Raw genomic sequence first — 17,699 nt, forward strand, 5'->3', positions numbered from 1 at the left:
ATTATACTTGTGTTTGTCTGTAATTAATGTGAGGTTAATACAGATAAACTAATAACATAAAACATGAGGAGTTTGCTCTGTTGTGCAGTTACTGGTAAAACCAGCAGAGGGGGCTGAGTGATTGTCGTCATGAGGGAGAGGTTTCCCTCTTCCTGTGGTGATAAAAGAGAGAAAGACGAGCGGAGTTCTGGTTTTGGTCCCTCAGTCTCAGATGGATTATGGCTCCCAGGAGGATGGAAACCAAACCGGCGATCTTCTGCCTGAAGACGCTGCTGCTGCTCTACTCCTTCATCTTCTGGGTAAGAAAACCTGTTCTTCATGTCTTATTTTAACTTCAGCTAAATCCTGTCTCCCAATCAGATCCAAGAGCTCAACGGGTTTGTTTAAAACATGTTTAAACTGCTGAAATGTCATTCAAATCCTCAGACTGAAATATTTGAACAGGTGTAAATTTGATCAATTTTAGAATAAGCTGCATTAATTAAAGATGCAGGTGAGTAGATAAAAACTTCAACCAATTTATCTATTTCTAAAGTGGACAAAGTCAAAGGTCATAGGATCGGTAATTATCTGGATTCTGAGGAATGAGTAGGATGAAGCCAGAGCTCTGACACCAACCTGATAATGAAGACATGGACCTCCGGAGAGGGCACTGCTGAAACAACACCTGATAACAGGAAGCAGTCATGTCAGTAAACCTGATCAGAATATTCTTTCTTTGTCTCATTCAGGCTCAGGTCTGGTTGTCTAGTCCAGCTCCTGTTTTGTTTCATAATCAACAGTCTGTATTTCCTAGCCTTCTTTAAATTGTTGTTGTTGGCTTGTCCTACTTTTCACTTAACCTTTATTTTCTAGGCCTGATCAGTTGCTAGATTGTTCTTATAAAACTTGCTGTACAGTTTGTTTTGCAGACTAGATTGTTCACTAGTTTGTTTGTTTTTTTTCCTGCCCCCAGTTATTTCCTATCTCAATACATTGCCCTGTTGATTAGCACATATTGTAGCCTAGACATGGTTGCTTATTGTTTATAGTTGCTTTCCACTGTAACCCATACAGCTATATTGCCCTAGACTGATTTTTTTAAACCATTCGGGTCGTTGTGTACCATTGATTGTTACCTAATGGATTATGCTAGTTACTTTCTAGTCCTCAAGTTTGTTTCTTCCCAGTTGTCCTAACAAGGCCTGTATTCTAGTGCTAATTTTAGTCCAGTCCCATTTACAGTGTAGCCTGGGTTGCTACCTGTTCCTCATTACAATCTTCTCCCAGCTGTTGTCTTTCTTTTTTTTTTTACACAGTCCTGTTTCCAGCCCTCTGTGTAGTTTCTATCTCAGTTTGTTGATTACTCTGAGTTGATGTTTTCTAGTTGCTTGTTGCCTAGGCCACCTTGATGCCTATGACCTAGGTTTTTCAAAGAGTCTGGTCATATCATTGCTGCAGTAGTTGACTAACACTACTATGTAGCTAGTCCACATTGTTTCCTTTTTAGCTAACTGTTGCCTACAAAACACAGATTGTTGACTTGTCTGGTTTCTTGTCTTGTAATGCCTAAAGTTGCCATACCCTGGTTGTTGAGGAGGATTCATTGTTTTGTATTCCTGATTGTTCACTTCACTGCTGTTTTTTACAGGTTGTTGCCTAGTTTGAATTGTTTGCCCAATCCTGCAAATTGGGCTACATTTGTTTCTTGACTTATCATTTATGCTGTTAGTTGTATAGCTGATAAACATTTTCTTGTCATTGTTGTTGCTTCCTATTTATCCTAACAAGGCCTACTTTCTGTTAAGAGTTTAGAGTATCCCTACTTGTTGCCTACAGTAGTCCTGTTTTTCAATCCCCATTTTATTTCCTATCCCTAATTCCTAAGCAGTCTGTCCTGTGGTTTTCTAGTGCCTAAATCTGCTTAATATACTTGTCATGAAGACAGTGTTTGTTGCTGCAACAACTGATTGTTGCCTACCTCTGGCTGTATCCTAACATTGCTGATAAGCCCCAGTTATTGACTGGTCTGTGTTTTTGTCATATATAGTTTAAGTCACTTGGCCGTGGTTAATGCATAGAGATTTGGGAGCCCAAATCATGATCTTGTCCAGGTTGTTGCCTTGTCCTGGTAGTTGCCTAGCCATTTTTATTGCTGTTCTTTCTATTGCAGTCCAGTTAGCTGTATTGCCCAAGATATTGCCCCAGCTTTAGCTGTTGCTTAGACTGAGTTCATCGAGTTCAGCTTCTTTCCCAATTTGGTTGCTATTGGATTTTTAGCCTCTGATCATTGTCAGGTCCTTCCTATTGCAGTGGCCCATTTGTCCTAATGAGGACTGTATTTTGTGTGGTCTTAGAGATCTAACCAATAGCACAGACTAACTTCCTCTTGCTCTGAATGAGATTTCAGTATTGGAGAGACTGTTTTCTCTCGATGGACGCTGACTGTAGTTCAGTCTATCAGAAAAATTTTACCTGCCGAGTATTAAATTAAATTAAATTTTTATTTATTATTAATAAATTAATATTTAATATTGACCTTAAACCTGATCTATTTCTTTTCCAGATTCAAACATTAGTCTTTCATAACAGATTTTACAACAAAATAATCTAGTACACAATCATATAAGTCACATTTTACTTTAAATGTCATTGTCTTTGTTGCTGGCACAAAGTAAATGATAAAGATATCAAACATTATTTCCCAGTCCATTTATTGTTGAAGTGAATCAGATTTTTATTTTTTTTTAATGTTCCCAGACACAATCTGTTGTCTGCTGCACAAACACAAACTCCCACTTTTATCCCGAATCAAACCAACCTGACGTGACTCCAGCTGACAGACGGCTTTCTTATCATCTGCGGAGTGTTTCAACATCCCAGCATGACTCCTTTTGAAACGCTCATACAGGCGCAGCAGGCAGCCCGGCACGACCGGGAGTCAAAATCAAATGCCTCCTTCATTTATCTCCTGCCAGCAGCCAGTGCCTTTTCTTCTCTTTCATCCTGTGCCGGTCTTACTCCCAAATCTGATCAGGCGTCCTCATAAACCACCTGAACAAGACATAGTGTCCAGATAGAGAGCTGGCTCATCAGAAAAATTTGTTATAAATCATAAAACTGATATTTGCATGATAGGTCCTCAAGAGAATTTACAGTGATTTTCAAAACAAGGGAATTTCACCTTGTTAGGACCTTTTAAACACACCTTTTAATCAATATGTCTGGTGATTTTGTTTGTACACCGTGCTCAAATATTGTTATATTTTAAGTTTGAAAGGCTGAAATCAGATTCACAGACTCATGTAGCATAGAGAAAAATTGAGAACCAAACTGCAACAATCAGAAGAAGAAGAAGAAAAAGAACTGCAGATTTGAATCACATTTCATATGTTTTTTGTTTTTGTTTTTATTTATTTATTTTTATAATTACCAGTTTCGACAAGGAGGCTGGTATTGAGAGTTGGTGCTGGTGGCCCGGGTGCTTTTAAGTGCTTTGGTAATTATTTTTTATTGATTTTTATGATGTCTGTGGACAGATTATGTCAACATACTAATGTACAGTTGACTTCAAAATAAAGGCTGAGATTGGTGTTGGGAATGATATGACCTATGGACGCCTACCCTCCTCTCATTATGCCCCACAATCTTTTTCTTTTAAATACAAATAAATTTAAATATATTTGTATCATTATAGAAACCTGGTCTATAAACACAAACCTACCAACAACTCTAGTAATCTCAGTGTCCATCTTGTACTACATCTACTGACAACCATTCATCCAATCCACTCTGACTGGGTGGAGCACACATTTCCACAGTGGTGTTTTTTGGGAATGTTTTTGAGGACATTCACTGACATTAGTGCACTCTGAAACCTCTTGCCGCTAAATTTAACTGTCACAACTAAGTGCCGAACCCTAAAATGGATGCAATTATTATTGAAGACATCCGATGAGCTACCTCCGAGTACAACGAGTAAATTAAACTGGAGCGAAAACACTCCACTGCAGACATGATGAGTTTCTCAGAGTTACTTTTGGGCGTCTTCTGTGTGCTCTGACTGTGTCTGCAGCTGCTGAGCTAAATTCTTTCAGCTGGTTTCAGCTGTATGTAGTATCCAGTTTGTCATGGGGATGCTGGTCCAGCTTCTTTTCCCATCTGTTTGTCACTTTGTCACTTCACTGTCAGAGTCTGCAGAGACATGTGGTGCTTAATTACAGTCCCAGCTTCTGTGTGCGGTTCAACACGTCTGCTGCACAGCTTTAACTTCTTTTGCAGATTAAACTTTTGCAATAAGAATGATTTCTTTTGACTGGACAGAAAACATTATAACTTGCTTTACGTACAAACTGTATAAAACTAAAATGCCTTTATGCTTCCTTATGAATGAATGATGAGTTTATAAGGGCTCTGTGATCATATGAGATTCATGTCTTTATCAGCTGTTTGTGAACACTAAGGTTTTTGTTGATTTTGTTTTATCATGGCTATGTAGTCTTTTCACTAAATTACTAAATAAATAAATACATAAATAAATAAAAAATAAGAAGTCTACGTCTTTTTTTTCTTCTTCTCATTTTATAATATATTATTCAATCCCCAACCAAGTAAAATGATAAAAACAGCCCAGGTCATTACAAAAATTATTTGTTACTTTTTTTCTACACTTGTACATCAATGATTTGTCTCTAATTTGAAAATGTACTGTATAACTGTATATTTAAATGCTGCTTTTGTCCAGTTCTTCAAAATAGCCACTAAATATAGCAACAGGCATATCATCATAAAAGTGATGTTAACAAACATAACATATGTATTTTAAAAAGACAGAGAAATTCGCACTGATAAACCATCTACCAAAATGTTAGTGTTTTTTTTTTTTTTGTGGTTCTTTTTTTAATGGAGCAGTTAATACAATGAACTGAAATAAATTAAAATGCAAATTACAATACAATCAATGTAGTGTTTTTAAGTTTGTCTTCTTTTTTTTTTTTTTTTACACTCATTTTTTTTAAACACTCCTTCAGGTGACAGGGGTGGTCCTGCTGGTGGTGGGGTTATGGTGGAAGTTCATGTTGGGTCCCTACATGTTGCTGATCTCTAGCAGCCCTTCCAGTGCTCCCTACGTCCTCACTGGCACCGGCGCCGCCATTGTCCTGTTCGGACTGTTCGGCTGTTTTGCCACCTGTAGGGGGCGTCCCTGGATGTTAAAACTGGTGGGTCTTCCAGCTTACTCGGAATTTGTTAACAAATGTCTGGGTAAACCTTTTATGAGTCTATTCAATGACCTCCTAGAAGTTCTGTTTTATTTATTTTTTTATGAGACTAAATGTTTCAAAATGAAAAATCTCTGCTAACTAATATATTTATCAAGTTTTTAGGTTTAATGACCAGTTAACTTGTTCGTTCCGTATGGTGTGACTCCTTGTCCAACCTCATTATAACCTTTGATCTCCCCTCAGTACGCAGTGTTTCTGTCTCTGGTCTTCATGACTGAACTCATTGCTGGGATCTCTGGATTTGTCTTTCGTCATGAGGTCAAAACACACTTCAGAGTTTTCAGAATGCCTTCAAAAAAACACAGCTGCTCATCCTGACCAATATCTGTCTGTGTATGCATGTTTAGATTAAAGGGACATTCCTCACTGCATACAGTGCAGCAGTGATGAGATATGACGGACGAGATGACAGGAGTCTGGCAGTAGATGGTGTCCAACGCAGAGTAGGTGTTTCTCATGATCCACTCATTAATGTTTCCTAAATGGTATATTGGAAACTAAAAAGTTACCTCTAAACTTGCCAAGTATCTTAATAAAAGAAGCAACTTTTGGGTGGTCCCTTATTCACAAAGGGTCACCACGGGAGGAAGTGACACGTTTTATGCTGGTTGCCCTTCCTGACATAACCCCAAAGGATTTTGTGTCCTCTACTGAGACCAAACCAGGGATCTTTTACTTGACAAGCTAAAGTCCAAACTGCTACTCTATGGAGCATTTTACCTTATTAACCCTTATAACACCTACATTTGTTTTTCCTTTTGGGTGTTCCTCAGGGTCATATTGTTGGTGTCTTATAGTTTTAACTTTTAAACAACCCTCTGTGGCATTAATTTTATTTTATTTCTTTAGAGAGCAAATATTTCACTTTACTTCTTGCAAGCCTGTGGGTCCCTATTGATGGATCAGTCAACAAAGTTGTCCTCCCCTTGGTTTACTAAAGGCAATAATGGGTACCAAAAATGTAGAGAGAGGGAGAGAGGGGGAGAGAGAGAGCGGGAGAGAGAGAGAGGGGGGGAGGGAGAGAGAGAGAGAGAGAGAGAGAGAGAGATAGATAGATAGATCGATAGATAGATATACAAACAAATTTGCTGATATGTCCAGCGTTCTTTTATGCAGATTTTACACTGATGACGTCTTTCACACATTCAGAAACAAACATGATGAGATGTTGAAAAGTGGTGATTTGGTTGTCTCTGTTTTTTCAGTTACACTGCTGTGGAGTTTATAATTACACCAGCTGGTTCAGCAGTGTGTATTTTCCCATCAGTGGGATTCCTACCAGCTGTTGTGTTCATGTCTCTGACTGCAATGAAGCAGACCTGAAGAACACCACTCTGGCAGCACAGAAGGTCTACAAAGAGGTCAGGAAGGCACACATAATACATGAAGAAAATTCAGTTCCCAAAAGCCTTCATTTGCATTTGCTTTTCTGTGGAGATTATTAAGGTTATTATAATTATTATGTCTAACAACCACAATTATGCTAAGTGGTCACATGATGGTGATCCATCAGTCTGTATTTACTGCAAATCACTTTACCCTGTCTCTGCAGGGTTGCTATGAGCTGGTTGTGTCCTTCATAGAGAGCAACATGGGAATCATTGCTGGAGTTACCTTTGGTATTGCCTTCTCTCAGGTACTAAACATGGCCTTTGGAATCAATAGAAGACAATAGGAGACAGTGAAACTGAAGCAGAAATAAAATCCATCTCTCTGTCTGTTTTAGCTGGTGGGTGTAACTCTGGCCTGCTGCTTGTCTCACTTCATCAACAGCAACCAGTACGAGATGATCTAACAGGTAATCCACACGTCCCCTGCACTAACCTATCACTTTCTGATGGACACTAACTAACCAACCAAGGTGTAGCGTAACTAACCAAAGCTACACTTAACCCACCTGAAAGTGAGATCTAACAACAAAAGTATCCTAAACTAGAGTGCTTAGGCATAGGAAAAAAATATAATAGGAATGTGTGCATAAAAGAGTGGACACAACTGTAATTTGAGTAGAGTAGAAAAGGGCTATATAAGTCGCAAATCTAGATCTTAACCTACTTCTAACCTAACTCACATCTACCTTACTTCAAACCTACATGTAGACCTTGAACTAAACCTAACCTACATCAAACACAGAGAACCTAGCCCAAATCTACACTTAAAACTACCCCAAACCTAGAGATACACAACCAATGCAAGTCTAGATCTTGACCTAAATCCATAGCTGGACTGGCCATCGGGCATACCGGGCATTTGCCCGGTGGGCCGATGGTGATTTTTCGTTTTTATGGACCGATGATTTTTTTTTTTTTTTTTTCTGTAACGGTATAATCAATGAATGGTGGCGGATTGGCCAGATGCTGGCAGATGTGTAAAAATAACTCAGTTGTTTGGTGGTGGCTATGGCGGTGCTTCCACAGATTCAGTAACATTAGCAAGTGGTAGAGGCCAGCAGGTGGATGAGGGAAAGGGGAGGCAGGAGGAGGAGAGACCTGAGGCGGCCGCCGGTCCGAGTGTCAGGTGAACTGAACTTCAGGTAAGAAGTTATGACCTGCAGTCTGTCTGGGTCTGATATAAACCAAGTTTAGGTGGAGTTTATTTTCGTTATGCTGACTTTTTACAGTCAGTTACAATAACTCGTACTGCGTGCTAGCTAGCATGACAGAGTTTCTATACAGCTGGGTGGGTGCTATGATGTTACTGGTGAACTTTATTTTATTCATAAGGTTAGTTAGTAGAGTTGCCAACCGTCCCGTAAAAAACGGAATTGTCTCGTATTCAGAGAAAATATTATGCGTTTCGTATTGAGCTGAAAAGGAACAGTTTGACCTTTGGGGGAAAAAAAAGACACAAAGCTGGAGTTATTCTGTCTTTACGCTGTCAGCTGCCTCTTCTTCTCTCATTCTGACCCCCTCCCTCTCCTGTTGCTACTTTAATCATGAAACTGATCAATGATCAGCTGATCGGCTTTTCTCTCTTGTTTGGTTATCGCCCACTTTGCGCCAGAAAGAGGATGTCGCGCTAAACAACAGCAGCAGGTTTAAGCTTGATCAGCTGTTGTTAGAATTTATTTAATATTAATTTTCTAGTATCAGCTGATGTTTGCTGGAGCCACAGCTGTAAAAGCTGCTGGTCATTAAGTCGGTTTGGATATCTGGTGAGAGGGAAACATGCAGATGAAACCAGGAGATGTCCTTACTGAATCATGAGAGCTGAACAGGTGATGGAGAAACAGGTTTACCTTTTAGGTGACATGAATGAGTTGAAGTTATGAACTGTTTCTGAGAGACAAATAACACCAGGATCCTTTTCTGTGTAGCTGACAGCTGGTAACTGTGCAGGGGCGGGTCTAGCAAAGTTTTGCCAGGGGGCCAGGTAGGGCATTAACAGGGAAAGGGGGGCACAAAGAAATACTTTCTTATTCTCATTTAAAATGTCTCGCTTTTATTAAATAATTATCTGAAGCTTACAACCAAAGTTTTTATCTGACGTAAAATGTATAGAAATCACACATATACCAACAAGACAGTGTACATCACTGTCACAACAGCGTTTGTTTTCATTCAAAGGCTTTATGGCTTTAATACCTGGTGGGCCAGTCTCTAGTCAAAATGCCCAGGCCGATTTTTTGTCCCAGTCCAGCCGTGCCTAAATCAAACCTAACTAATACAAACCGAGACCTTCACCTATACAAAACATTAACCTGTACCCAACCTATATAACCTTTCGCAATCCTACATCTAACCTGACCTACCTCAATCTACCATCTACCCCAAGACCTTAAACCTTCTCCTAACCTAAAACTAGATCTACACCTTACCTGCAGGGATAGCTGGGGGCAGGGATAGCTCAGTAGGTAGAGTGGTTGCCCCATGATCGGAAGGTCGGGGGTTCGACTCCACTGAACGGCTACCCTGAGGTACCCCTGAACAAGGTACCGTCCCTACACACTGCTCCCTGGGTGCTGCATTGGTGGCTGCCCACTGGGTGAATGGGTTAAATGCAGAGGAGTAATTTCCCTACAGGGACTAACACATACACATTATGACATTATTATTATTATTATTATTATCTCAAACCAAGTTAAAACCTAAAGCTACACCTAACCTACCCCAAGACTCAACATTAAACTTACTCCCAACCTAACTCCAACCTCATAACTATATCTGATGTACCCCCAACATAGACCTACACCTAACTTACACTAAAGCTGAACACACCCAACTTTAATCTTAAGTTTACCTGACCACAGTCTCAACTCTTTAAGTGAATGTAAAACAAGCATGTGCAGTTGTTTACCTCAATCTCCTCTGTTTGTTTTCTTTTGCAGGAAAGTGAATAAGATGTACATCACCATGGAAACGTTAGGAAAAACACACACATACAAACACGCACTGTTAACATTCCTGTTGTATTTATTTTGTGTCTTGCTGTGAAATACTGAAAATTGACCCCTTTGTGTTCTCTCTCTTTGTGTTGTTAGGATCTTTCTTTTTATGTGTGTCAGGCTCAGGTCCTGAGAAAACCTGTTGTCAGTAACAATCATATTCAGAAAGCCCTCTTAGGGGCACCAGAACACTTGAAAGGCTTTCACATTTTTAGGTTAAAGTTGAAATTTGATTCTGTGGCAGTGTGCTGTGTTTGAAAGATGTGTTGTTCGTGTTTCATATTCTGTGTACTGTGATGTGACAGATTTTATATTTCTGTTTTCTGAATGAGAAATTCACTGATAACTATTTGAGACATGCAATGTTTTCAAAAAAATAAATGAGGCTGCGTGTTGTGTCGATAAATCCAATATAAGAAAACCTTACATGTAACTTTACCTTGACATAATAGCATCACACAGTTGCTGCAGCTTTGTCAGCTCCACATCCATGTGAATCCATCCACAAGAATCTCCTGTTTAACCACATCCCCAAAGGTGCTCCACTGGATTGAGGATCTGGTGTCTGTGGAGGCCATTGGAGTACGGAGAACTCATTGTCTTGTTCAAGAAATCACTTTGAGATTAATTGAATTTCGTGACATGGTGTGTTTTCCTAATGGAAGAATTATTAGGATAGGTAACAATACGTAGGTAGACTGTGGCGTTTAAACAATGCTCAGCGTGCCAAGAAAATATCCATCACACCTTTACACCAGAAAAAAAAACTAAACCACTGATACAAAGCTGGATGGACCCATTCTTGCATGTCATTCATCAAATTCTGAACCTACCATCTGAATACTGAAGCTGCTATCTTCTCGAGCTATTTTCTTTTAGAGAACAATCATATGTTCAGAGTCACTTAAATCAACTTTCTTTTCCCTTCTCATGCTCACTTTGAACTTCAGCAGGTTGTCTTGATTATTTTATACACGCCTAAATGCATTAGTGCCATGTGATTGGCTGATAAGATATTTGTATTAACAAGAAGCTGGCAAGTATACCTACTGCTGTTTGGCATTATTTAAAAAAGAGAATCCTGGTAATAAACTAAAATACACAGTGAAAATAAATACTTCATGGCTGGGGAAGAACTCAGTCGTAATATAATGTGGAGCCAGACGGGGGCAATGTTTTACACATCCATCCATTAGAGACAGACAACCATTCCCACTCACATTCACACATAACACACAATTTAGGATCACCAGTTAATCTAGCATGCATGTTTTAGAACTGACTGTGAGGAACCAGAATACCCTGAAAGAGTCCATGCGAACACGTTAGAACATGTGAAATAATCTTTAAAATACTCATTTGTGGAAATGAAAACAACAGCATGAGATTGTGAAAACCTTCCTCATATGGAATCAGAAACTTCTAGTGAGTTTTAAAAGTTGTAATATTTTAAATTAAATTTGTAATGAACATTTAGTAACATCATCCTTGACTCCTTTGAAATATAATCTAGTCTGATTTTATTATCATTATCATTATATATATTATTTGATCTATATCTTTTGATTTATTTGAGCTACCTTACTAAGTCCTGATGTACTAAGTAGAGGACATCTTGGGCTTTCCGTTGATATCTGATGTGTTTGGGTGGTCTCTGTTACCTCCAAATAGGAAGGAAATCACAAAAAACGTTTCATGGGAAGATTCTCTTTTCCTGGGTTCTCAGGAGGATATTGATGTTTATTTGTTCATACAAAAGTAACATTTATTTCTCCCCAAAGAGGGGGGACAAGGTTGCATCAGTCAAAACGTGACAAACTATATAAAATAAAACAAAGTCTTAATAATATATTTAAATTTTAATGTAATTACTGTTTTCGTTGTAAACCTTATATGTAAATAAACATATTCTTTCCAAATAAAACTAAAGCTTAAAAAAGGCTTTATTTTTATTCAAGTCAGTTTATAAACAATGCAACACTATCCGACGTTCTCCGTGACGTCACACCCTCTGTGATTGGCTGTGATCGTGATCCCATGTTTCGCTCCGCCCCGACTCTCCTGCCTCCCTGACAAACACCACCGGCCCGACCGTCTGCAAGATCCCCTTTCCGGACAGCTTTAACGGGCAGAAGCAGCGACCTGGTACCCAGGAACCACAGCCGACACACGGTAAGCTGACGTAGGCGCACTGCCGCCGGTGTTTACCCGTTTTAAAATTAGATTTAGCGAGCTAACGGTACCCGGAATCACCCGCTGGCTGGGGTGGCGAGGCTAATAAGAGCAGCTGTGCCGTCATTTGTTCCGGTTAAAATGAAGATTCAAGCGGTGTAAGCGTCGCTAATTCACAGTTACATAGACTGGATGGATGGTTTATTGGTCCCGCCTGTTCAAAGGTCCCCTGATTTAGCTTTAGAATGAAGCAGGTGAAGGCCGGTGCTTTTTATCGGACGGCGCTGTGATTCCCCTTCATTTCCGTGTTTTGTCCTGCAGACCCCCCTCCTCCTCTGCCCGGGCTGCCACCGCAGGTGTTCACGCTGTTTTTAAAAAATGTTGCCAGCACCTCACGTTTCTCACGTTTCTTATTTACATGCGAGGCTGTGGCTGTGCAGCACAGAGGGATTTAAATAATGCAAACCGACCTCCAGCAGCAACAGAGGTGGCTGAATATGAAGTGAGTAACGGAGGTGAGGCGGGGGGAATCCGACGTCCGATAATGGATGCAGGATATACTGTTAGAGCTCCTGACTAGTTCCCCCATCCCTGAGCTCTGTAGTTAAATCATGGAGGCCTCAAATGACCCTGCAGATGTCATAGGTGTCCAGCATGTCCAGGAGAGACACCTAGGTGTCTCTCCTGGACATGCTGGGTCTCCATTTGAAGCTGCTTCATCCTTCCTCCTCTTCCTTTTGTGTTTTTATTTCAGGTTTATGCCTCTGGGGTCAGCTGGAGTCCTGCAGCAGAAACTGCTGGCCCATTTTGGAGCAGTGAGTGCCTCCGCAGTCTCTCAGTAATCCTTTAAGGAGCATTAGCGGGCTAAGTTTGGCGCTGCGAGCGCTGGCCAACACGGGCCCTCACCAGCCGCCGTCATGCAGATACCTGACTCCTACAACCAGAAGAACTCACTCTTCAACGCCATGAACCGCTTCATTGGCGCCGTCAACAACATGGACCAGACAGTGATGTTGCCCAGCCTGCTGCGGGATGTCCCGCTGGACGACAGGGATGACCTGAAGCCGACAGAGAACGGGGATGGTGGGGATGACGGTGGTGGCACAGGTAGCACCAGCCCCGCCAACGACAGCGCCTACTTCCAGCCTGATGCTGACATGTACAGCTCATACATCCTGCTCAAATCCATCCGCAATGACATCGAGTGGGGCGTCGTGCAAGGCGAGGAGTTGCGGAAGGAGAAGGCGGGTGTGGCCAGCATGGTGGTGGCAGAGGAGGATGACCTGGAGAAGCAGTTTCACTTCCACCTGAATGGACTCCACGCGGTTCTGTCGAAACTGACGCATAAAGCTAACACACTGACGAATCGCTACAAGGAGGAGATCGGCTGCGGGAACTGACTGCTGAATGTCCTGACGGTTGGCGCTCTATGGGTTTTAGCTCAGTAACTACAAGCGAAGGAAGGAGCGTGTGCAGACGCCAGAATTCACTTAAAAGCTTTTTCACAGCCTGCAGTGGTGGATATCATTGTGTTAAATTAACTAGCCAGTCCCAATAACGGTGAATAAAAATATTTGCAAATTGATCGTGATTGTGTGACTGGAACAATTTGGGCATTTTTTGTTAAATAATGAGAACTACAATTTTAATAACAGTTATTCAGTCAACTGAGTCCTTTTTGGATCTCATTTTGGCACATGCACTGATGCTGACTTCATTCATTATAGCCGATTTATGCTTTGGTCTTTTTGAAGAGACTTGGCAGTGACATCAGTATATGTCACTAAGCACAAAACTGATTCAAGCTTTAAAATTCTGAATTAAGTCTGGATTTGTGCAACTAAAGTCAGTACGTCAGTAAGTCAGTACGGTAATGAATTTGTAGAGAATGTTTGCATGTGAGTTTTTGCTTGAAACCCTCCAAAATAAACCAATAGTAAAACATTTTAATTCATCAGCTGCTCGCTGGTGGTGAATGTTGGAGTTCAATCGCATGGAGTGTGATTACAGAAAGTAGCTTTAGTATCAAATTCAGCTTTAAATATTGTAAACTTAAGACTAAGTTTGATTATCAACTCTTAAATATATCAAATTAATAAGTTTAAGAGATAGATGATGGGTATGCAGGAGAAGGACAAAGGATCTAAAATTGATTAATTTTGAATATTTGGGTGGTTGACCTTTCATCAGGAGAAATCTGCTGCAGTTCTAAACTACTGTAAACAAACAAAACCTTAAAAAAAACCCTAAGCTAAACAATTTTAAATGAAATAGGATCCTGGTATAATCCCTGTGGAATGCCGTCGAGCCAAAAATCTGTCTCTGATTCCAATAACTCTTTCTTTGGCATACTTTAAACACCTGAATCCACTGTTTGTCTTCTGGATATGACATCTTGTTAAGATCGGCAGATTAGAGTGTCTCTGCTCTGAGCTCCCTACAGCAGTTTGTAGTTAAAGAGCTAAAACATGTTCTTCATGGACTTCCCTTTTTATTTTCTTTTTCTTTCTTTTTTTTTTTCTTGAAGACTTCGTCTAGGTGGTGGGCTGCTTGCATTCTATTTTCAGGGTTGACGTCTGTCTGTCCGTTTTTAAAAAAAAAAAAAAAAAAAAAAATCTCCTGACATCCTTCATTTCATGCTGCAAATTCCAAACTATGCAAACACACGAGAGCACAAAAGAAGCTGGCTTGACATTTCTGTACAGCTTTAGACGCACAAAAAGGAGACAGTATGAGTCCTTAAATTTCCCAGTAGTAACAAGAACCCAGTTCTCATGGTGCTCGATCGTTCATAACCTGTTAACATCTCCTGACAATCGATTGTAACCAGACCACAAATTCTCAGTTCTTTGGTTGTAACTTAAATGTGGAAGTTCTGATATTTTAAAGACGCCACAGTTTGTCCATTTATTAAAGGACTAAAGCACCTTATTTTTAAAATTTTAAGGAGTTTGGCAGAAACCCATTGTTTTTGTCTGGTTTCAGCTGAATAAAAGAGAAGGTGTAATGAATGATTATTGGCTGATTTTTGAACTGAACTTAAAGAAGTGAATGTTTTGTTTGTCGTCTCAAAGCTTTATTTTAATGAATTGAACACTGTGCTTGATGGTCGATGACACGTGAAGGCGTTCTGGAGTCTGTGTGTGTATGTGTGTGTGAAGAATGCTGGCTGTACATATACTAATGTTTATTGGTTTTTCTATTTCTGTCCAGTTTGACCATTAAAAGATTTTGGTGTGTATTTTTGGTCTTTTCGTTCATCAAAACTTACTGACCACATTTGGAAAAAAATGGTTTCCGTATCGCTGCAACCATCTACAGCTCCAGACCACGTGTTACCATGACAGCACTAGTGGTATGTTAGCGTGCCGAACAAAGGTGACTGTGTGAAGTTTTTTGTTCTCGTTTCTGTCTCTGCGCTCGAAACAGAGCTGCTTCCTGGAGTTTTTAGAAAAGTGTCAACTGTTGTAGTTTAACCCCAACAACGATCTTTGTCCAACACTAACCCAGCACTTTTAATGGTAATTAAAAACTGAATCGGCTAAGTTTCAGAGGTAGAGGTGGTTTCAGATGCTTTTTTAAGGGGTCATTTTACATTTCATTATGTTGAGGTTTTGTGGACGTGTGACCACTAACCACATTAAGTTATCATTAAGTTATCATTTTTGATGTGTGACAATCACGGTAACAGTGAATGATCAAGTGAATAAGGCCCCAGTCACAGGCCTAGAAACCAGTCTGAAACCACTTGTCATGAAGGAATTCATATTATTGTTATTAAGTATTTACCAACTGTTTGCTGACGGTTGATTGCATTCAAAGGGGAAATGATTGCTAAAGCCTCTGTTACACAGGCCTACAGTCATGTTAGTGACCACCTGGCACTAGGAACAAATGTCTATTCCCCAACCAGGTGACAAATACCTCCTTATGCTTGGTTTAGTTTGCGTCTTGGAGAGGTCATATTTTGCTTTGAAGTGATGGATTTGTCCACAAACTCCATCCAGCTGCCCTCTGAGCTGTAGTGAAACAAAAAATGTAACGAACTGGAAATGGAGGCCCTTTGCCTCATGCCTTGTGTGCACGACATCACATGAGAAACCTCAGCAGAAAACCCCTTAATAAATGTTTTAGGCTAAATATCTGGTAGCATGTTTCTATGAATGTGGACTCCCAGAAGTGGAGCTCTAGGTAAAGTATTTAGATATCTGACAGCAGATTTGCCTGTAGAAACCAGAGCTTCTCATGTACGAGGCACATATTCACAGAGCTCACCACAGCAGGTAGCGCCACATGTTTGATATGGCATATTTATTTATGCCAGATGCCCCGTAAGGATTTGTGTATCCTTCTGGTCTCAAACCAGGGATCTTTCATGTGTTAAGGAACATAATATCTTTAAAATAATGCAGGTAGTTTCACAGATATCAAAATAAATGTCCAACTTCATTGTGATATTCCCCAAGTGTGACACCATACACCAAATGCAGATGTACTTCTTTAGACAATGGAAATTTCTAATAAATTTGTGAAAATGTTTTTTGTTTTTTTTGTGAATCTTTGAACTGCTTATATTTCTGCGGTTTTCTAGATAAAACATCTAAAAACACCCCTTTATCCCTTTTGAGTCAATTTACAGTTGGAAACCTGGAATTCTGCAGAATTCCTATCGAGAAGTGCATCTTTGCCCTGAAATTTGTTTCCAGGCAAATCTGTGATGGTCAGGTGGGAGGAATTTAATGAGCTGGCATTGAATGACCCAGTTTTATTTAAAGAGCAAGGAAGCTCCTGTAAAAAGACATGTATTTTTGAAGTTCAACAAATATATGACAGTTAAGTGAATGAATAGTTATAATTATGTTTGTTTTTGCTGGGTTTTGCCTAAATTGAGCAGCCCGACCTTCAGGTTCAGGGTTTGACATTATATTAGTCATAACCTATAAGATACAGCAAAGACTGGGGATCTTACAGATGGCTCTAGATGTATTAATAAATAAAAAAAATTAACTAATAAATCATGGTCATCCACAGCAAGTTGGTACAAATTAAAGATATAAGCAACATCTCTCCAAAATCCTAATTTGTCTCCCGTAGTAGGTTAACCTTACAAATCAAAGCTGTAGCTTACGTATTAAAAATTCACCAGTGCTGATAGTCTTTTTCTTTAGATTTTATGCTTGCTCTAAACTCCAGAAAGATTCACATTAATGCCCCGTGTGACAAAGAAAAGCATCAAATACTGTCTTAATCCTTTTTTTTTTAGATCTGTAAAAATGCTGATTAACAGGAAGTCGTCATCGCCGGGTTATTGTGGGTCGTATCAGATCAGCAGGTGAATCTTGTCGATCATTAAATTCATGGAAAGACTAACAGGACATCTGCAGCCAATCACACCTCCATTCACCTGTAATCTTCCATAATCCCGCCGACCTCGGAGCTGAAATGACTAAACTCAGCTGCCAGATAGTTTCCAGCACAGAGGAGTCAGTGAACGCCCCTTCACCCGCCAGAAACCATCTGCTGCTTAGTGTCATGTTGATTCATCAGTTATTTATACATAAAGAAAATAATATATAAAGAAGAAAAACAAATTAAGGAACAAATATTAAGAAGAGTAGCCTTATAGAAGGTCAGAAAAGTGACCAAAAAAATATTTTTTGATGTTTTTATGATGGACCAATTTTATTATATTTTACTATAACAGTATGGCAGGTTTGGATAGGAACACTCCCCTTAATTTGTTTGTCCCAATTAGGTAAAATACCATTCAGGTGAACTATCAGCCATGCAATGAGCACATAATGCCCATCCAAAAGTCACTGAATAGCTCCGTGAAATCACCTGGCCTAAGATGATGTCTGCATAATGTTGGTTTCTGTTTT

At 39.8% G+C, this 17,699-nt stretch overlaps 2 protein-coding genes across 3 annotated transcripts; both read left to right on the forward strand.

The window, feature by feature from the left end:
- The first annotated feature begins 186 nt into the window (after positions 1–186).
- On the forward strand, positions 187–10,051 carry LOC134620406 (tetraspanin-7-like). The gene is made up of 8 exons (XM_063466570.1): positions 187–299; positions 5,010–5,198; positions 5,445–5,519; positions 5,609–5,704; positions 6,467–6,622; positions 6,814–6,897; positions 6,988–7,059; positions 9,589–10,051. The coding sequence occupies exons 1-7, from the start codon at positions 219–221 to the stop codon at positions 7,054–7,056; spliced, it is 750 nt and encodes a 249-aa protein (XP_063322640.1). The 5' UTR covers positions 187–218; the 3' UTR covers positions 7,057–7,059; positions 9,589–10,051.
- Positions 10,052–11,685: 1,634 nt separating this feature from the next.
- LOC134620418 (mid1-interacting protein 1-B-like) lies at positions 11,686–15,058 on the forward strand. 2 transcript variants are annotated; one of them, XM_063466586.1, is made up of 3 exons: positions 11,686–11,817; positions 12,243–12,319; positions 12,572–15,058. In XM_063466586.1, exon 3 carries the CDS (start codon positions 12,735–12,737, stop codon positions 13,215–13,217), a length of 483 nt encoding a protein of 160 aa, XP_063322656.1. In that variant the 5' UTR covers positions 11,686–11,817; positions 12,243–12,319; positions 12,572–12,734; the 3' UTR covers positions 13,218–15,058. The 2 variants fall into 2 exon arrangements, with proteins under 2 accessions (XP_063322656.1, XP_063322655.1); XM_063466585.1 differs by lacking the exon at positions 12,243–12,319.
- Positions 15,059–17,699: the final 2,641 nt, after the last annotated feature.

Source organism: Pelmatolapia mariae, linkage group LG23 (assembly GCF_036321145.2).
Source record: "Pelmatolapia mariae isolate MD_Pm_ZW linkage group LG23, Pm_UMD_F_2, whole genome shotgun sequence".
Lineage (NCBI taxonomy): Eukaryota > Metazoa > Chordata > Actinopteri > Cichliformes > Cichlidae > Pelmatolapia > Pelmatolapia mariae.